This window comes from Megascapheus bottae, chromosome 1 (genome assembly GCF_031878675.1).
Source record: "Megascapheus bottae isolate mThoBot1 chromosome 1, mThoBot2.hap1, whole genome shotgun sequence".
NCBI classification, from domain to species: Eukaryota; Metazoa; Chordata; class Mammalia; order Rodentia; family Geomyidae; genus Megascapheus; species Megascapheus bottae.
Genome location: NC_143509.1, coordinates 75,867,022 through 75,888,094, shown reverse-complemented (window position 1 = coordinate 75,888,094; position 21,073 = coordinate 75,867,022). Strand labels below are relative to the sequence as shown.

The 21,073-nt window shown below is 36.1% G+C and overlaps 1 protein-coding gene across 2 annotated transcripts in view; it reads left to right on the top strand.

Annotated features, from left to right (window-relative positions):
- Positions 1 to 21,073, top strand: part of Epha6 (EPH receptor A6) — a 707,005-nt gene that overhangs the window by 328,514 nt on the left and 357,418 nt on the right. For both annotated transcript variants that reach the window (XM_090347618.1, XM_090347625.1), the window contains one exon: positions 8,419 to 8,754. In XM_090347618.1, the coding sequence (XP_090203744.1) occupies positions 8,419 to 8,754 (336 nt within the window). The remainder of the gene's footprint in view (positions 1 to 8,418; positions 8,755 to 21,073) is intronic.

Genomic DNA, 21,073 nt, shown 5'->3' with positions numbered 1-21,073 from the left:
CAGTAAATGCCTAAGTAGGGAAAACTTTCATAGACAAGTATAGTAGGTGATCATATTAATGACACAGGTTTAAGAGCTATAAGAGATATTCTTTAATGTTCTCCTCAAAAAAAACAACAATACCTAATTATCTAGTCCTGTGCTTTTGATTTTTCCAATAAGCACATTGTAATCTATTTAGGCTTGCAAATAACAGGCTCTTTTAGTCATGATGGTGAGACCAGGTATTTCCATAGCATACTTGCATTTGAGAACTTACGTTAAAAAATAATTAGTTGTGCTTCTTTTGCATGAACTTTAATACGACATATCAAATGAATTAAAAATTAGAAACTGAAAGTGAAATGTGGGGATCTTTACTCTGATGTCTTTATCTATTGCAAACTTGATTTCTCAAGTGACTCATTATTGTGTGTTCTGAAGTTTAAAGGGTGCGTGGTGAGGAAGCTCATCAGGATCTAGCTTTGGTCAGTTAGGGTTGCTGAGAGCATTACAGAGCATCAGAGACTCTGATGCTTGCCAAGAAGTCTTATCAAAATAACTGTCTAAGGCTTTCCCAGGCCAAAGCAGGGAAACTTTCACTTAGGTTAGACAAGGTAGAAAAATAAGAGGTGCTTTATAATAATGTATATCAAGTAGAAGGAGCCAGGCCTGAAAGGATAGAGAAAAATGACATGTTTAGCAGGTACTTGATTGAGAAACAAGAAAAGAATATTCCATGATCTTGACATTTCTATTTTGCTATTTCTTCTGTTTTTAAATAAAGCAGAGAACAGGTGCTGGAAGATTAAAATATTTAACAACATTTTTGATCCCTTCATGAATAGTTCCAAAAACACCTGTAATAGATGTGTGTTTGTGATTCTGAGACACACCATTAAGGGTTTTGTTTTGTGTTGTTGTCGTAATTTCACCATGCAATCAAATGCCTTGTGAGTAAAAATAGTCTTCTTATGACTCCATTCCTAATACACTGGCAAATAATATGTCTTTGTATTTTATATACAATGTCAGTGATTGGGAAGAATGCATAAAACTTCAATTTACCTCAGCTCTAAAGCTTATATTTGTAAAGCATATGTTCTTTATTGCTAGAATAATTGGCCACTTCAGAAAGACATTATTCTCCCACTTTCTCTCTCTCTCTCTCTCTCTCTCTCTCTCTCTCTCTCTCTCTCTCTCTCTCTCTCTCTCTCTCTCTCTCTCTCTCTCCTCTCTCTCTCTCTCTCTCTCTCTCTCTCTCCCTCCCTCCCTCCCTCCATTCTTCCCTCCCTCCTATTTTGGTAGAATAGTAGTTGAGGCTTAGCAGGAGAAGAATTCTTTCCTGTTCTCAACTCTAGTAATGAGATCTCATACCCAGGGTGGGTTACAGGATTGTTACAATCCAATCACCCTTATTCTGATTGCTCTTTCATTGGTTCCATATCTTTATTTTCTTTTTGTTTTAAGTCAAGTTTTGCCTAGAGGAAACCTTAATTTATTGGTGGTGGTGGTGGTGGTCCTGTGGCTTGAACTCTGGGCCTGGGCACTGACCCTGACTTCTTTAGCTCAAGGCTAGTACTCTACCACATTGAGCCATAGTGCCACTTCTGATTTTCTGGTGGTTAATTGGAGGTCAGATTCTCTAGGGCTTCCATGCCTTGACTAGCTTTAATTGCAATCCTCAGATATCCTGCATAGCTAAGATTACAGATGTGAGAAACTGGCGCCTGGATTTATGTGACTTTTATGCTTATTTTATGGTTTTGAATTGAGATGTGTTTTCCCCCTGCATTGATAAATAGTAGTTGAAAACTATTCTGGACACTTTCCTCAAGTAAAATTATGCTCAAAATCTGTAGCACAAAAATTTTGTGATATAAATGTTCATTCTTTTTTTTTTCTGGATCATGCGGTTTGAACTCTGGGCCTAAGCATTGTCCCTGAGCTCCTCAGCTCAAATCTACCACCATCCTCCTCAGCCACAGCTCTACTTCCTGTTTTCTAGTGATTAATTGAAGATAAGCCTCTGACATTCTTTAGTGCTCTGGCTGGCTTTGCCTGTTTTCACCTGTGTTTTTTTAGGTCCATGTGTAGGATTTGAACTCAAAAAGTATATGAGATTCCGTTTTCAATTAATCAGCAAAAGTCAAAAAGTCTCAGAGGTTCCATTTTTAATAAACCAGCAAAATGCCTGACTGGAGGAGTTGTTCAAGTGGTAGAGCACCAGCTGTGAGTTTGAGGGAAAAAAACAAACCCTAAGTTCAAGCTCTGGGAAGTGTGTGTGTGTGTGTGTGTGTGTGTGTGTGTGTGTGTGCATGTGTGTGTGTTAGTAGACTTTAGCCTGGGTTATGGAGCACCCAAAGCATCACTGGCTTACCCATCTACCTTTTTACTCCCTCTGGTTTCTAGTCAGTGAACACAAAGCACTAGATTATTACACTGTCATAAAGTAATATCAAAACAGAATTATTTGCTTCAAGATACATTTTTCCCTCTCACAATATGTATCATAGCAGCTTAGCTTTATGCTAGGAGGGCCTAGCCCGATGCTAGGGATTCATACCTATAATCCTAGCTACTCAGGTGGCTGAGATCTGAGGATCTCGATTTGAAACTAGTAAGAGCAGAGAAGTCCGAAAGAATCTTACCAGCAAAAAGCTAGAAGTGGAGCTGTGTCTTGAGTGATAGAGCACCAGCCTTGAGCACTTAAGCTATACAGCAGTGCCTGTGCCCTGACGTGAAGCCTCAGGACCAACACACACACACACACACACACACACACACACACACACACACACACACACACACACACACACAGTCCTGGGCTTGAGCTCTACTACTTGAGCCTCAGTAGCACTTCCGGCTTTTTTCTTCATGCATGCCAGGCAAGCACTCTACCACTAGGACAAACTCCCAGCCCCAACATGACTATACTTTTTACAAATATTTTTATTGTAATTAATAGAAGGGTTACATTATATTCACCAGATAGAAGGTACATTACTTCACTAACATTAATACCCTTTCTCATGTTTTGGTCCCCATTTCCCTCACCCCATCCCTGCCCCACATCTTGTTTTCCCCCTTCCCTATCCTATTTCAAATAACCAAATCAACATATACAATATATCAGATAACAAGGTGAAATACTGTAACAATATGAAATAACCAAGGAACAGCAAAAGAGATGAGAGATAACATAGTACATTTAAGGACAACAATCACTCATTATATGGCTTTTGTTTCTATATCCTGGAGGTCCTTTCATTTAGCATCATTCTATATGGCCTTATGTATCTAGGCTTTGCTCTATTGTAAATCTCTGCTGGGAGAGCCCAAGGTTTCTACTGATTATGACAAATGAGGGAAACCATTGAGCCTATATATTCCTTTGAGTCTGGCTTACTTCACATAATAAGATTTTTTCTCTTTCCATTTCCTTAGAAATGGGGGGATATTGTTCTTTCTGACAGCAGCATAGAATTCCATTGTATTTAAATACCACATCTTGATCCACTCACCAACTGAGGGGCATCTGGGTTGGTTCCATATTTTTGCTATGGTAAATAGTGCTGCAATGAACATCATTGTGCTAGTGGATTTAGTATGTCCTTGTTCCTGGATGATTGGCTAAATGCCAAGTACTGTAATTGCTGGGTCATAGGGGAGCTCTATGTTTAGTCTTTTGAGGGAGTTTGCACTCCCACCAACAGTGTAGTAGTGATCCCTCCTGGCCACATCCCTGCCAGCATCTGTTGTTAATAGATTTCTTGATCATGGCCGTTTTAACTAGAGTGAAGTGGAATCTTAGAGTTGTTTTGATTTGCATTAACATGACTGTATTTTAAGAAGTATTTACTGTAATGGGTAATGAGTAACAATAGTTGATGTTTTTCATTTTACTCTGGAATTTTATGATTTAATCTCCTATTTCATAATATAAGCATTCTTGTCTATTGGAAATGCTTTTAATAGAAGTATGCCTACCCTTTCTCATAATACCAGGTTTTTTCAGAGATAATAATCTGAAACACTCTACTTCCTAGTATGTGTTACCATTTGTGTTACTTGAAATATAATTCCCATTTATATTTTAAATTAAAGCACCACTAACTGTTGGATCAATATAGAACATCACAGACTTGTGAACAAGAATGGAAAAATCTCATGTAATGTGTAGATTACTTGCTAAACTTCAGTCTTCTCTTCTTTACAATGGTTATACTGATGGCTGCTTTATAAATAATATTGTTCATGACTAAAGAAAATGAATCATGTGAAAGACTAAGTCATTTCTAAAGTTAGCGGTATTATGTTAAAATGATCAGCTCTGTGTAAGAACAGTAGAGAATTGTCAAATAATAATAATAAGGTAACATCTAACTAAATCAGATTAGGAATTTCCATAAAGCAGGTTTGGCAAATCACAGTTCTGGAACAGAATGTGTAGATATTATGATTCAGCAAAACAGGCTAAGACTCACAGTTTGGGGAGCAAAGACTGGGAGTAAACACTTGTAGACAAACTGAGAAGTACTGGTTTTCGTGTGTGTGTGTGTGTGTGTGTGTGTGTGTGTGTGTGTGTGTGTGTGTGTGTTTTCTGGATGCCAGCCAGTTCTGGGGCTTCTATTCATGGCCTGGGCAACTTCTCTGCCGTGAGCCACAGATCCAGTTCATTTTATTGAGGTGGGGGGAAGGTTCACTAAATATAGGAGTCTTAGTGACTTTTCTGCCTTGGCAGGCTTCAAACTGTAGTCCTCAGATCTCAGAATCCTCAGTACCTAGAACTACAGGTGTGAGGCACCCATACCCAGCTAATTTGAATTCTTAAATTGTTTCTATCGTTAGATCTGAAAAGCATATTTTTGAAAAAAAAAAGTTTAAACCTGTATTTGTACTCTTTATTTGTCCCAATGCCCTTATCCTTTTAGTAAATATTCTAGGGTTACTCACTCATGAAACCATTTATCTAAACATTTTTAGGAGGCTCATTTTGGTTTTATAGCATTTCTTTGACACATGTTAATGCTAAATTATTTCTCATTTATAAGCTTTTGAATATGAATAAATTTTCTTTATGTTAGGAAACAATATTATTACATTCCCAGTAGTCATTAAACTAACAAAGGCAATCACTCAACAACTGGCAAAATAGAATATAATAAACTATAGCCTTCTGTAACTTTTTGTCCTGGGACATATTTGTGGTAGGCAGAATTTTGTCACTCTGAAAAAGTGCCCCAAGTAATCAATTTAATGGTGTAAAGGCTTATATTGGTTTGTGACTTCAGAGATTCCAGTTCTTCAACAGTGGAACAATATTGTTTACTTCATAGCATCCAGCCAGCAAAGAAAGAAAAAGAGTTAGTGATCCATTATCACCTTCTAGCCCAGGTCTGCAGTGACATAGCATCCTTCCACTAGGTTCTACCTCCTAAACGTTTTACCACCTCCTCATGACATCACAGGCTGGCAACTAAGCCTTTAGCGCTTGGCATGAGGAGAAAAATTGATTTTCAAATATTGATAATTTTTTTTCCAGTTCTGGGCTTGGGCTTAGGGCTTGAGCACTGTCCTTGGGTTTCCTCAAAGCTAGTGTTCTACCACTTGAGCCACAGCACCACTGGTGGTTTTTTTCTACGTATTTGGTACCGAGGAATTGAACTCTGATCATTGTTCTTGATATGCAAGCCCTCTACCACTAGGCCAAATATTGTTGTTTTGATCTAATTTTCTTGTTTTCTCGTGTGTGTGTGTGTGTGTGTGTGTGTGTGTTTCTGTGTGTGTGTGTGTTTCTGTGTGTGTGTGTTTAAAGTGAGTCTAGCTCAGGCTAGCTTTGAATTTGTAACAAGTAATGGCATTCCTCATATACTACCATAGCCCCTGAACCTAATTTTCCTTATTCTTGAAGTTAAAATTCACAGTTACGTTGAAACCTATTTTATAAGTAGTATATCATTGTGATTATGAACATGCCTTCCCCTTGCATAGCCTTTAGTTAGAGGAGGTAATATTCTTCCAGATACTTCATGGAAAATAAGATTCTAGGAACAAATTTCAATAAAATGTTGGAGGCAACCAAGTAAGATAAATTGTATTCTTTTGGTTTCAGCATCAATCCGCCACAAGAGTCTTATTTAAGTCCTGAATTCATCCTATTATTTGATGTCCTATGGGAGCAGAGATATTGAACAGAAATATTTTAAGACTCAGGGTTTTTAAACAATTTCTTTAAAAGTCTTAACAGAAAAGTTACAATATACTTGGCCTCTGCTCTACTGAGAACCAGATGGGGTAGAAGATACCAGAAGTTTTCAAAGAAACAATATTTTCATAAGCTTCTGCATTTTTTCTGTGAGAGCACTCATTCTTTCTTCTTTAGAAGTGTAAAGGGAAAAACCCAAACTGAAGCAAGAAAAGTGTCTTCAAGTAGAATCACTAGCAGAAAATAAAATTATAGAAAAACCAGTAGAAATAATGTTGTAGGAAAACTGGTAGAAATAAACTGGTTTTTATGGAGATTTCTTATGTGTTAGACTTGAAAAAAATGCTAATTGCAGATCAAATAATTGCCCCTTTGTAGTCAAATGAGCCTAGATTGTAGAGGTAGAAGATTTTACTTTTGTGTAAATTATTTGTTTCTTACAAAAGAAAGAAATCAACATGAGGAAATCCCTGAGAGTTTTCAATATAGTTATCTCTAAAAGAGTTATTTCTGTGCCCTATAATATTTGTGTAATTTATAAATGATAACAAAGCAATCAGGCCACATTCATAAAATTCCAGTGACACATAATTTGGTTGAATCTGAGGATTAGAATTAATTGTCGCTCTTTGTTCCAAGTTCTAAATCTTAGTAAATGATTCACTGCATGTCATTACAGCTTAATATTTGCATGAAATAACAGTTTAGCTGGCATAATTTAACAGCAATTAAAAAGCTATTTAATCGCCATGCAAATTGGTCTGAGGGCCCTTGAGTGAGAAGGGTGTTGGTCTTTTTGTTAATTTTTCTTTTACCATCTCCAGGCAGATAGTTATACACTTGTAGAACCCCATAACATAATTGATATCATCCTTCCTAGTTATAGAAGTATATATAAATTATAATTCTTATTTCCCATTATAAATAAGCGAACACCCAACAATATAAATATGTCATTCTGTATTGGAAACATTGTGATAATAGCAAATTATTCTTTTAAGCATGTCAACTTTATCCTTGTGCTGAAGTTTATGATGTCTCTAATATTTTTCTTCATGAAGGTAGATATCTATAACATGCTAGAACATGAAATAGCATAATTTAGCATAAAAAGGCATTCAAAACTCTTTTCAAAAAAATTCTGGTCATTTCTAGGTTTTAATTCAGGTGATATTTACACAAGTGGATAAGGACTTACCCTGAAGTTTGCTGACATCAGAATCTAGCAAAATTAAAGGAAAATATATGGCACCCCTTAATATTTCATGGTGTAGATAATATTTCTTAAGTAATCCACAGTGCAATCCATATAGGAAACCAATGAGGAAGGTGTTCTTTCTACTTTATCAGGACAATTTGGCTCATGCAGCATTGATGAAAAACAAGAGGGCTGAATGGATCTCTTTTAGGGATACTTTTACATTTAAGCACAAAATTACTTGTGTTTTGTAAGATTCAAATAAATCTAAGTCTATTAAAAATGTTTTACGTATGATCCCTTTTTAAATGCTGCCATATAATGCTTTTGTACCTTCCAACTGGGCAAGTGATCATTAAAGGAATGATACTACCTCCAATTTCCATTTCTCTTCTTCCTCCATTTTTCTTTTCAAAGAGATTGTGCATGGTTTCAAAGAGAATGAATGGCAGTTTTGTCTATATACCATAGTTATAAAAAAGAGACTGAGTACAATTAATTGAATATGTGTGTCAATAACTTTATCAAGTTTTAAATGGTGTTATAATTAATAAAGAAATAATTGTAGCCATCGAAAAACTTAAAAGTCTTTGTTATATTTTTTCCTGGCAAAACCCTTACAATATTTCTTGTTGGAAGATATGCTTCCTTTGACAGTAAATATTGGAATTTATATGTCTAGAATTATAGAGTACACTCAATAGACTTTGAACCACATGTTATACTGACCATAAGAAAATGATGTCTAGGCCATGCACAGTGGCTCATGCCTGTAATTCTAGCTACTCCAGACACTGAGATCCGAGGATTATGGTTCAAAGCCAGCCCGGGCCCTAAAGACCAGAGATTCTTATCTCCAATTCATCACTAGAAAACTGGAAGTGACGCTGTGGCTCAAGGGGTAGGGCAGTAGCCAAAAAAAGAAAAAGATGTCTACTAATAAAAGCCAATAGATATTTATAACGTTTTCAATTTAGATCATCATTCATTATCCTATACATGCACATCTTTTACTTTAATTGCTTTTCTCTAGGGCCACCTTCAGCTCCTAGGAATGTGGCTTTTAACATCAATGAAACAGCCCTAATTTTGGAATGGAGCCCACCAAGTGACACAGGAGGGCGAAAAGATGTCACATACAGTGTAATCTGTAAGAAATGTGGCTTAGACACCAGCCAATGTGAGGACTGTGGTGGAGGACTCCGCTTCATCCCAAGACATACTGGCCTAATCAACAGCTCTGTGATAGTACTTGACTTTGTTTCTCACGTGAATTACACCTTTGAAATTGAAGCCATGAATGGAGTTTCTGAGTTGAGTTTTTCTCCCAAGCCCTTCACAGCTATTACAGTGACCACAGATCAAGACGGTAAGTTCCACTGATGTTCTCTCAAAACTGCATTCTTGTTCCTTCTGATGCATCATATCTTATGCATAATATCCTTATGCATAATTATACATGTATCCATGCTTGTTACAAGACAACTGTATATCCTATAGATATCAGAAAAGATTTTTCTCTTCTTTCCCAAGATGCAGAAAATATTTTTGATATTGATAGGTTCCAACAACACAAAAAATAGAAGGATGCCTCAGAAGCAGAACAGATGTATTTGGGAGGAAAAACCTGTGGTGGTAAGCTTCCAGCCAAAGATTAACAGATTCACTCATTCAGTGGTGAGTCTGCAGACATGATAGAGTTGTTTGGTATGGGTTGATAGGAATGTAACTAATGGTAACACAGAGACAATGTGTGAAATATGTTTGCAGCTGGAGAGAGGGAATGAGCAGGTGAGGTATGTCTCTTCACAACCTTAGTCTGTTTAAAGCAACTGTCAACCTTGGTCTGGTACAGCCAAATGGGTTACAGTCAAATCAAGATAAGGTAAAATAGGAGCATTCATACATCAGTGGACTGGTGTGGGACCTCCAGCTAAGGACTCAAACATTTTGGCCTTTTGTTTTCATTAGTTGTTGAGAGGGGATGAGATAGGAGCCAGTGCAGCAAAAGTTCTTCTGCCTGCTTCCTGTACAGGAGGGACAGCGTCAGCCATGGTGTTAGGAGGGATAAATGAGGAAATGAGGTAGGAGTTCATAGGAGATCTGGTCTGATAGAGAGATCTGAGGAGTCTTCAGACAATGAAGCCATTTGAGAATAGTCAGTATATTTTTTTGTTTCATTGTTTGGTTTTGTTTTGCTTCGTTTTGTTTTGTTTTTGAGTGGTTGCCCTTAAAGAAGACTCAAAATGTTGGCACTGAACCACTGGCTGTTTCTTCTCTGAGGTCCTGTCTCTGAGCCTCTTTGCTGCCTCTACGACTCTGACTGTCTCATTTACAAAGATGCAACCTTCTTCCTGCAAAAAAAAGATAAAAAAAATTCCACCACCCCCAACCTTGAATGGTTTTTGAAGTACTACCACTTCAAGGAAGCTTATCTGCCTTTGAAAGTCAGTCACTGAGGTGATCATATTATCTATTGATGTCTGAAAGGCAGTTCAATTTGGTAATTTATTCGAGTTAGCTATATTCGCCAATTTGTGCCTGGCACTTCTTCCACCATGGTTACAGCTAAGAGAGAGAAGGTTTGTATTGACCATTGTGATATTGCTATTGATGAAAGGGGCTGTCAGGGGAACGTTAATCATTTGTTCATCTGAGAAAACTGAGATAGAGGGAAACAAATAAACCAGAGTGCAAACACCAGGCAAGCAGGCCAGTAAGAATTTGAGTTGTTCCCACAGATGAAGAAAAGGTCAGGAGGGGGGCCGCAGACTTGAAAAGTAAAGGTTGCCATCAAGTGGTGGGTGTTTGTAGCCCTTGTTAAGACAAATTGGTTGGGTCCAACCTTCCTGGCCTGAAATTGCTATCAATGTCATTGTATGCTCCCAGGCTGAATATTGCCCTAGGAAATGACTTTTTTTTTTGTCTGCGATGAGCTTGAACTCTGAAGCAGGGTGCTGTCCCTGAGCTCTTCAGTTCAAGGCCACTACTATCCCTTGAGCCACAGCGCCACTTCTCATTTTCTACTAGTTAACTGGAGATAAAAGTCTCATGATCTTTAGGCTGGCCTTAAACTGTGATTCTCAGATCTCAGCCTCCTGAGTAGCTAGGATTACAGGCGTGAGCCACTACTCCTGGCTTGCTTTGAGCCTGATTTCTGATTTCAGGTCACGGGGGAAGAAAAAAAAATGGTATTAGTTATGTTGTGAAAAGACAAAAAGAAGTCAGAAATATCCTGGAAAAGGTATTTGTGTTCTTTCTGTTTTGTTGTTGGTAGGTCTCTGAATAATTTCAAGTCATTTAGTGACATTTAAGGGACAGTCTAAAAGACATTGAATAGGCATCTTGCATGTTGAAAACGGGTAATATAGAAAGTGGAATTGTATGTTATTGAGATTTTGCTGGTTAGACAGGAGCGTCTCTACTGAGTAATTCTTTCATGTTTAGAAGCTTTTGGTGATTCCTATGATGTAGAGAATTTTCCAGAATTTTTTTTTTTACAACTTTGTGGCTGTTACCTAGCAGCACTCTAAAGTGATTTGTCTATTTTGATGGCCTTCAGATCAAGTCAAAGTGACAATAAGGCTATAGAGTATGAGTGACAGGCTTCCTGTTGGAAAAGCATAATCTGTTTTGTAATAAATATACTTATGCAAAGGGGGTAAGATATCCTAGGTATGTATCAGCAGTGATTGGTCCCATTATCAGGAGTCTATATCAAGAGTTGATGGTCATAGATGATGGAACTTAATGAATTCATCATTAAATCAGCTTAATTTTCATTTCCCTACTTTGGTTGACATCTCTTTCTTCATGTCACAGCCAGTTCTAAGAAGTTATTTTGATTATAATTCTTGCCTCTGATCTAAAAGCATTTGAGCCAAGATCTACTAACCATGAGACCCTCTGAAAATCTGCAAATGCTGTTGTCTATGTATAGTTTCTGAAAAGTAATTAAAGTATCTTTAGAATTCTGGTAAATTAAGTTAATGATATACTTTATAATACTGTAAATTTTTATTATGCTGCACTCAGGAATGACCACTTTTAGGATTTTATATGGGTACACTGTCTTTAATTTCCTTACCCCATAGTTCATACTACATACTACAACACAGGAACATCTTCAGAGACTTAAACCAATTCCTTTAAGAATAGTCCATTAGTTATATGATACACAAGTGATTACAACAAAAACATTGCAAGTGAACACATATATGTGATACAAATTTATACATATAAACTCCATTTTAGGTACCCTATTAGCTTACTAGGGAACCTATATGAAACTCTTTAGACTGTAAGCCTTGGAGAACAGGCATTTATTTTTCTACAGTTTTGTAGGCTACAAATCCAAGATCAAGTCAGCAACAGCCTTGATTTTACTCTGAGCTCTGTTTCTGTGGTTTATGGATGTCTATATTCTTCTATGTCTTTGAATGTCCTTTTGTCTTGGTGTCTACTTTCCCATTATATTATATATATATATATGTTATTCAACAGAGCTTCATATTATCTTAATTACTCATTAAACCCCCCTGTGTTTAAATATTGTTATGTTTCTATTCTAAGGTTCTGAAGCTTGGGACTTTAACATTTTGGAGGGTAGCAGAGTTTATCCCATAACATAAACTAAGGCAGTACATAGTGATTTTATATAAAAACCATACTGAATATATTCTGCTTCTATTTAATATTAAAAATAATTATTGATGTATGCATCTTAAATGAACCTCAGATGATTTTAAAAACCCAATCTCAAAAACATGTATACTGTATGATTCCATGTATGTAATCTTCCTCTTAAAAAAATCTCCTAGCAGAGATTTGCAATAGAGCAAAACCTTGATACATAAGGCCATGTAATATGACGCTAATTGAAAGGACCTCTAGGATATAGAAACAAAAGCCATAAAATGAGTGATTGTTGTCCTTAATATACTATGTTATCTCTCAGCTTTTTTGCTGTCCCTTGGTTATCTCATATTGTTACAGTATCTCACTTTGTTACCTGATATATCGGATATATTTGTATTTGGTTATTTGAAATTGGATAGGGAAGGGGGTAAAACAAGATGAGGGGTGGGGGTAGGGGGAGGGATATGGGGACCAAGACATGTGAAAGGGTATCAATGTATGTGAATTAATGCACCTTCTATCTGGCAAATATCATGTAACCATTCTATTAATTACAATAAAAAAAGAAAAGAAAAAAAGCAAAACAATAGAGGTAAAGAACAGTGGTTAACAGGTGCCAGGGATTTGGATGAGAGCTGTGCAGCCCTGAAGTGTCAGCAGAAAAGGAACCTAGTGTGGTGGTGATGCAGTTCTTTTCCTGGATTGCATTGGAAGTTAGTGGAAAGTAAATATGCAATACACTATGGATAACTGCAGAAGCACAAGTGTACACAGTCATTGTTCTAATGAAAACTGAGTTTTCTTGTTGCTTTGAAATAGGGAAATAATAAATGTTATGGGAATGTTTATGTTAAAGGATGTAACAGGTCTTCCTGCTCATTTTTCCTTTTTCCTTGCAATTTCGGTGAACCTATAATTGACTCAAACTACAAAGTTTAAAACAGGATTATGCCTACAAAATACATAGGAAGAATACATTGAAACTCTATTAAAAGCATATATAAAGTGCCTGAGAATATTTAATTTAAAAGATTATTATACAAACATTTACTTGGAGATAATCTCCAGAGTTGCCTCCAATAAATAAAGCAAAGTCTAATAATGTTATACAATTACAGTGTTTAAGTTTACCAAGTAATTTTTTCTGTCATTTAAAATATAGCTCCCTATCATCAGGCGTGGTGGCTCACTTCTCTAATTCTAGCTACTCAGGAGGCTGAGATGACGGTTCAAAGCCAGCCCGGGCACAAAAGGACGTGAGACTTTTATCTCCAATTAACTTCTAGAAAATGGGGGGGCGCCTTGGCTCAAGGGTAAGGTGGTAGCCTTGAGCTAAAGAGCTCAGAAACAGTACTCAGGGCGAATTCAAGCCACATGACCCATCCCCCTCCAAAAAAGGTTCCCCATCACTAAATGTGCTTTATGATTATTCAAAATGGATTTTTTTCTGTTTTCCTTGCTCTCTATTTTAGTGGGAGCTGAATATTGTCAAATATGCTATCAGTATAAGTATGTTAGTCTTTTTTTTCATTTTTTATTGTAATTGGTAAAAGTGTTACATGATATTTGCCACATAGAAGGTGCGTTAATTCACATACATTGATACCCTTTCACATGTCTTGGTGCCCATTACCCTCCCCCCAACACCCCCCCACCCATCTTGGTTTTCCCCCCTTCCCTATCAAATTTCAAATAACCAAATACAAATAAATACAATATATCATATAACAAAGTGAGATACTATAACAATATGAGATAACCAAGGGACAGCAAAGGAGATGAGAGACAACATAGTACATGAAGGACAACTACCCTCTCTGCCATAGCAGATCAGTTCTAAATATTGTTCAACCTAATCAAAAACCACAACCCACTGCCACTATTTCTATTGACAAAGTAAAATAATTAAATCTGTCTACAAAACTCTTTAAAATTATATACATTTATTCTTTTTTGTGTGTGTCAGTTATAAGGCTTGAACTCAGGGCCTGGGCACTGTCCCTGAGCCTCTTTATACTTTAAATGTTTAATTGAAGATAATAGCCTCACAGGGATTTTTCTGCCTAGGCTATTTTGAGCCATGATCCTCAGCATTCTGCCTCCTCAGTAGCTAGAATTATACGCATGAGCTATTGATGCCTGGCTAAAAACAGAAATATATATAGATATATATTATAATATACTATGATATATAAAATATTTTATATTTATTTATTCATTTATAATTTAATCCATATATTCACCCTTGAATTCTACAATGAAAGATTTCAATTAGTTTACTTTACTATTATTCATATACAATATATTTTTTACTTTTAGAGAAAGATAAATAATCAAGTACAATACTTTAAAAAGTCATTTTACATGTATTTTATCTAAGATATTGTATCCATGTACTTCTCATTCATAAAATACTAAAAAATCATTACAGTTAATTGAACTTGACTTTATATAAAGATTGCAACCAAAAATCAAAATATAATTAAATTTTATTTCAACTGAACTGAAATATTATCATATATGTTCCTTACTAAAATATTATGCCCACTCACAATTAACAATCTCCATGTCACAAGCTTAAGAAGTATTAAGAAGACACTCTGTCTTTGTGACTCAAGTTTCTAAGTTCACAAATTGTCAAACTAACACTTGTGAAATCACAGATATCCCAACTAAGTAAGAACAACATTCTAAACTGACTCAACCTGAGCATTTATTATTTATTTCTCTGTCTTCAAAGACGTCAAAGCCTCATGTTGAATTTAAAAGAGATTTTATGAAAGGGTGAATATTTTCAAGCAAAATTGCAACTGCCACATTTTGTAAGATAGTAAAATAATCTTAAATGAGTGGACATAATAATATTAAGTAATGTAACTCTAGGGTTGCAAAAAGAGAAAGGGATTTTCCATGGTTCTTCTGGTGATATCTGAGAATCTTCTAGGAAGTAATAGGAAAACCACTCCTCACAATTGTCAAATAATATCTCAAAATTTCAATGACTAAGAAGACCAGAGTCAATGGTTTACCTTAAGAAAGAGGTAAAAATATACTCATTACCTGACTTATATACCACTTATAATAAGACAAAAAGTGATAGATGTTATTAATTAAGTTTTCACTTTATTCCACACATTTCATTATATTTCCTGTGAGTTCTTTTGATCCTTGACTTATGATAAGGAAGCTGATAGTAAATAATTCCACAAATATGTGCTTTATATTATGTTAGTCCTGCTATCAAGAAGGATTAAAGAGTAACCTTTAAATTTATAAACGCAACATTGAAATTACCTTCTATACCAGGAAAGAACAGAATATGACTGCGTAAAATGAGCCTGGGATGAAGGAAGGAAAGAACAAGACAAAGTGGAGACATGGGACGCTTAGGTACTGATGAAAAGTGCAATGGGAATTTACAGGTACAGCAGGAACCAAAGCAGGAACTGAAGACTCAGTGTAAATTTTGAAACATGGCAAGTATATGGAAAATAGCTGAAAAAAAATAGGAAATCCTCCACTTATCAAAAATGCTGACAGTTGCCCAAGGCCAAATTTTTAGAAAGAAAATACTGCTCATGAGTCCATACATGTAGGAATCTAGAAATAAAATGAGGCCACAAATATAGAAATTTGTATTAATTAGGTTTTTAGGACAGTTTTAGCAAAACATGGAACATGAAGATGTAGAAGCTGGCCCTGCTTAACCCTTATGTTCAAGTCAATAACTGTTTTCCCTTTTGCAAGGAATATTAAAAAAAACATACTGAATCACCCAAGTTAATAATTTGCTTACCAGAATACATTTTTAAAGTAGAGGGAGAAATCTTTCCAAATCATATGAACACAACTTAGCCTCTAGGTAGATAAGTAGAAATATTCTTTAATTATTATGATCTTAATACTGCATGTAAGATTGAAAGGAAAAAATTTTCACAAATTAGACTCTTAAGTCTTAATTCATCAATGATGAAACTTCATTTTCCATCATTTATTTACATAGTCATGAAAGGTGTTGATGTAGAGAATAACACAAGAAGGCAACATACACAAGGAGAACATTTGATTTTAATTTTCAGTGCATAACAAAAAAAACTAAAGTGTAATTTGATATATATTCAAGTAATAAATACAAAATGAACCTGTTACTTGTACATAGTCACAGTGAAATAAATTGTGTTTGTAGAAACCATGACACGTGCAAAAACTTTTAAGGGCCATGTTCAAAGTGAAAGACATGCTAAATTACCAATTCAGCTGATATTCGCTCAAGGCTCTTAAAAGTAATTATTGTCCGAAGAAAGTTGTCCAATTCATTGGCTTCCTAAAATACACCTTCACCACGACTATCTCTGCCCTTGAGTAACTATTCTGTATAGGTCTCCCCTAGGCTTGTTCACATTTAGATTGTAGACTTCATATATATGCTGTGGCAGCAATAATTAATTGAACTGACATTGAAAAGAGATTTAAACCAACCAAATACTCCATATATTTATAAGCTTGCAATGTCTTTTAATTTACAGTTCACTGCACTTTGGAAGTACACACTATTTTAAAGGCCAACCTTCAGTGTGTTGCTAGGATAGTTAATTAGGGATGTCTTTATACCTGTACTGTAATGTATTTTACCTCCGGCTATCTTACAGAGGCCTCATTGTTTTCTAAAATATTGACAGGAAATATGCATATAAATACATATATACATATGTATATCTATCTATCTATATCTTGTGCAAGTCTATTCAAAATTGAATGAAATTCAATGTGCAAGTTTTAACTTCTTCCTTAAATCTGCACTGAATATAAACCAGGAGCATGAAACAGTTTAGGTTTTGGGGTTTTTTTTTTTTTTTTTTGCCAGTCCTGGGCTTGAGCTCAGGGCCTGAGCACTGTCTTGAACGTTCTCAAGGCTAGAGCTCTACCACTTGAGCCTCAGCACCACTTCTGGCTTTTTTCTAGGTATGTGGTACTGAGGAATCGAGCCCAAGTCTTCATGCATCCTAGGCAAACACTCTACCACTAGGCCAAATTCCCAGCCCTCCATTTTAGCTTTTTGAAAGCATACAATAAACTCATTTTAATTGAAGAAAAATATGTTATTGGTTGTGCTTTTCCTATTACTTATACCTAAGAAAATTATACTTTAAGAAACTATAGACACCTTTTATTGAAGTATAAGATTTTTCTATCTTATTGACAAAATCAATTTCACAAAAGTCACAATAAAAATTATATTTATGGATAACAATTGAAATTTCAGTGTAGTTAATCGTTACTAAGTAACTTACAGAGCTGTCAAATGTTAAATTAAAACAATGGATAATAGTTGATTTTTTTCATATATTTTTTATTGTAATTAATAGAAGGGTTACATGATATTTGCCAGATAGAAGGTGCATTAATTCACATACATTGATACCCTTTCACATGTCTTGGTCCCCATTTCCCTCCCCCCCACCCCCACCCCTCATCTTGTTTTCCCCCCTTCCCTATCCAATTTCAAATAACCAAATACAAATATATCCACTATATCAGGTAACAAAGTGAGACACTGTAACCATATGAGATAATCAAGGGACAGCAAAAGAGATGAGAGATAACATAGTACCTTAAGGACAACAATCATTCATTATATGGCTTATGTTTCTATATCCTAGAGATCCTTTTATTTAGCATCATACTATATGGCCTTATGTGTCAAGGTTTTGCTCTATTGCAAATCTCTGCTAGGAGAGCCCAAGGTTTCTACTGATTATGACAAATGAGGGAAACCATTGAGCCTAAGTTCCTTTGAGTCTGGCTTACTTCACTTAATATGATATAGAAAAAATCATAATAGTTGATTTTTAACCTTGCAATACAAGTAGCTCAATTGGTGCAGCATTAATCTTTTTTGTTTGTTTTTTTGCCGGTCATGGAGCTAGAACTCAGAGCCTGGGAACTGACTTTGAGCTTTCTCAAGGCTCCACCACTTGAGCCACAGCATCACTTCCAGCGTTTTCTGTATATGTGATACCAAGGTTTTGAACCCAGAGCTTCATGCATGCTAGGCAAGCATTCTACCATTAGGCCACACTCCTAACCATAATGTGTAAATCTTGAGCACAAAGCATCAGGTTCAGAGTCCAGACCCTGAGTTTAACTTCCAGCACTAGTACAATAAACAAACATCTATATTTATTATAACAGCCACATATTTTTAAAATTACAGTCATAATTCACGCTCATGATTTTTCAAAAACATTTCCTTCTCAAACAATATACAGGCTACTCAATGGCAAGGAAGATGTATTTCTTGACTAAGAAAAATATCCGCTGGCTTTAACATTAAATACCCATGAAGATTTGTTAATTAATTTTATTAGTAGAAATTGGAGATATATAGTTGCTCTTTGGCTTATATCTTTAGTTCACTGAAAATATTTATTGAATATTTTCTTCAAGGAGCAGCTAACAATATCTTTCCTTTTGTAGTCCGTGTAGTTTAAGTTCATATGATATGACCCATGAAGGAGAAAGCAAACAAGTAGGAAATTTGAGAATGAAGAAGTTATTCAAGAAAATTTATAAATGCCTATTTCTATTTCTTATTTTCTTGAAGTAGTATACAAATATACTTCAGTATTTGATGTCACGTTATGAATACAATGAATGACAGCACCTTGTCCATCATTCTAACCTCAATCAAAAATGTTTATGTTGCTGAGCATGGTGGCTCATGCCTATAATCCTAGCTACTCAGGAGACTCTGAGGATCAAGTTTCAAAGCCAGCCCAGGCACTAAAAAGTCCATGAGACTCTTATCTCCAATTAATCACTAGAAAAGCAGAAGTGGCACTGAGGCTCAAGGGTAAGACAGAGGCCTTGAGCTGAAGAGCTCAGAGACAGCGCCCAGGCCGAGTTCAAATCCCAGAACCGACAAAAAAAAATGTTTATGTTGATGACAACTGAGCCCATCATGAGTTGCAGATATATTTGTGTGTGTGTGTGTGTGTGTGTGTGTGTGTGTGTGTGTGTGTAGTGCGTATATGTGTGTGTTTGAAAACCATTTCAGACAGTTGGCATAGAAAGGGCAAAGTCTTAAATTCATGCAGGTGTATGTCTTCAAGTATTCAGAAAGAATCATGTTCACTTTTTTTTTGTACATTCTAAATTTAATGCTCCCTAAATCTTCTAGTTCCTTTCCTACAGAATCTTTTACCAAAGGTTTTAATCACTAGCTTCCCTTAATAATAATCAGGTTTTTATTCTATGAAAAAAATGTGCTTAATTTTAAATTTTATTCCAATTGGCTTTTCAACTCATCTGCTGCTTCCCCTCAGGAATACCCATTTGCATATTTTACAGGAACAATGACTATTTTCTTCAGTAAACACTAGTAAGGTAATACTATAGTCTTAATGCCTCCATTACTGCACTGACAGTTTTAATGACATTTATCTGTACAACATAAAAAATAGTAATAGAGTTTGATTAGCAAAATGTTTTAAATAGTTGAAAAATTAATCTGGATAGAAGCTTAGTCTAAACTGTAGGTAAATATATATTGTCATATTCAATATGTATTCTATTACTGTCATAGGATCCAAAGTTCCACCTTCTGGTTAGTCAGATAATTGGCAAACAAACTGAATTTCAGTGTCAATCTTTGTTTGGATATTGGAAGCCAATTTGAATTTGATAGCTCAACTTTTTTAAACACACTTACTGATTTAGATCAGTGACTCATTTGGTATTATTATTAAGCACTGGCTTTGTAAATCTTTTTTAAGACTTCTTTTTTCCATATATATTTTATTGTAATTAATAGAAAGATCACATTATATCCACCAGATAGAAGGTGCATTACTTCACATTGATACCCTTTCTCATGTCTTGGTCCCCATTTCCCTTTCCCACCCCCACCCCTCATCTTCTTTTCTCCCCTTCTCTATCCTATTTCAAATAACCAAATAGGCATATATACAGTATATCAGATAACAAGGTGAAATACTGTAACAATGTGAGATAACGAAGGGACAGCGAAAGAGATGAGAGATAACATAGCACATTAAGGACAGCAATCACTCATTATATGGCTTTTGTTTCTATTTCCTGGAGGTCCTTTCATTTAGCATCATACTATTTGGCCTTATGTATCTAGGTTTTGTTCTACTGTAAATTTCTGCTAGGAGAGGCCAAGGTTTCATCTTTTCTAAAACATTCTATGAATTTGAAGAAAATATTAACAAAGATTGAAATAACAGTCTAAAATGGTAAATGCAAACTTGAGTGTTGGGGCACATACTTATGATTCCAGCCACTCAAGAAACTGAGATCTGAGGATAGAGGTTTGAAACTATCCTGCATAGATAAATCAAAGATACTCTGTATTCAGTTAGCCAACAAAAATGGGAGTTAGAGATGTGGCTCAAGTAGACAACATGATTGAAATTCAAGTGAAAGCTTGAGACATTGAGACTAAGTCCCAGAAGTGGCACACATATTTCTCTCCCTCCCCTCCCTCCCTCCCTCCCTCCCTCCCTCCCTCCCTCCCTCCCTCCCTCCCTCCCTCCCTCTCTCTCTCTCTCTCTCTCTCTCTCTCTCTCTCTCTCTCTCTCTCTCTCTCTCTCTCTCTCTCTCTCCCTCCCTCCCTCCCTCCCTCCCTCCCTCTCTCTCTCTCCCTCTCTTTCTCTCCCTCTCTCTCTTTCTCTCTCTGTCTCTCCCTCTCTCTCTGTCTCTCTTTGTCCCTCTCTGTCTTTGTCTGTCCCTCTCTGTCTCTCTCTGTCTCTCTTTCCTTCCTTCATTCTCTCTCTCCTTCCTTCTCTCTGTCTCTCTCTCTGTCTCTCCCTCTCTCTCTGTCTCTCCCTCTCTCTCTGTCTCTCCCTCTCTCTCTCTGTCTCTCTCTCTGTCTCTCCCTCTCTCTCTCTCCCTCTCTCTCTGTCTCTCTTTCCTTCCTTCATTCTCTGTCTCTCTTCTTCCTTCTCTCTCTCCTTCCTTCTCTCTTCCTTCTTCCCTCTTTCTCTCTCTCTCTCTCTCTTCTTCCCTCTCTCTCTCTCACACACGCA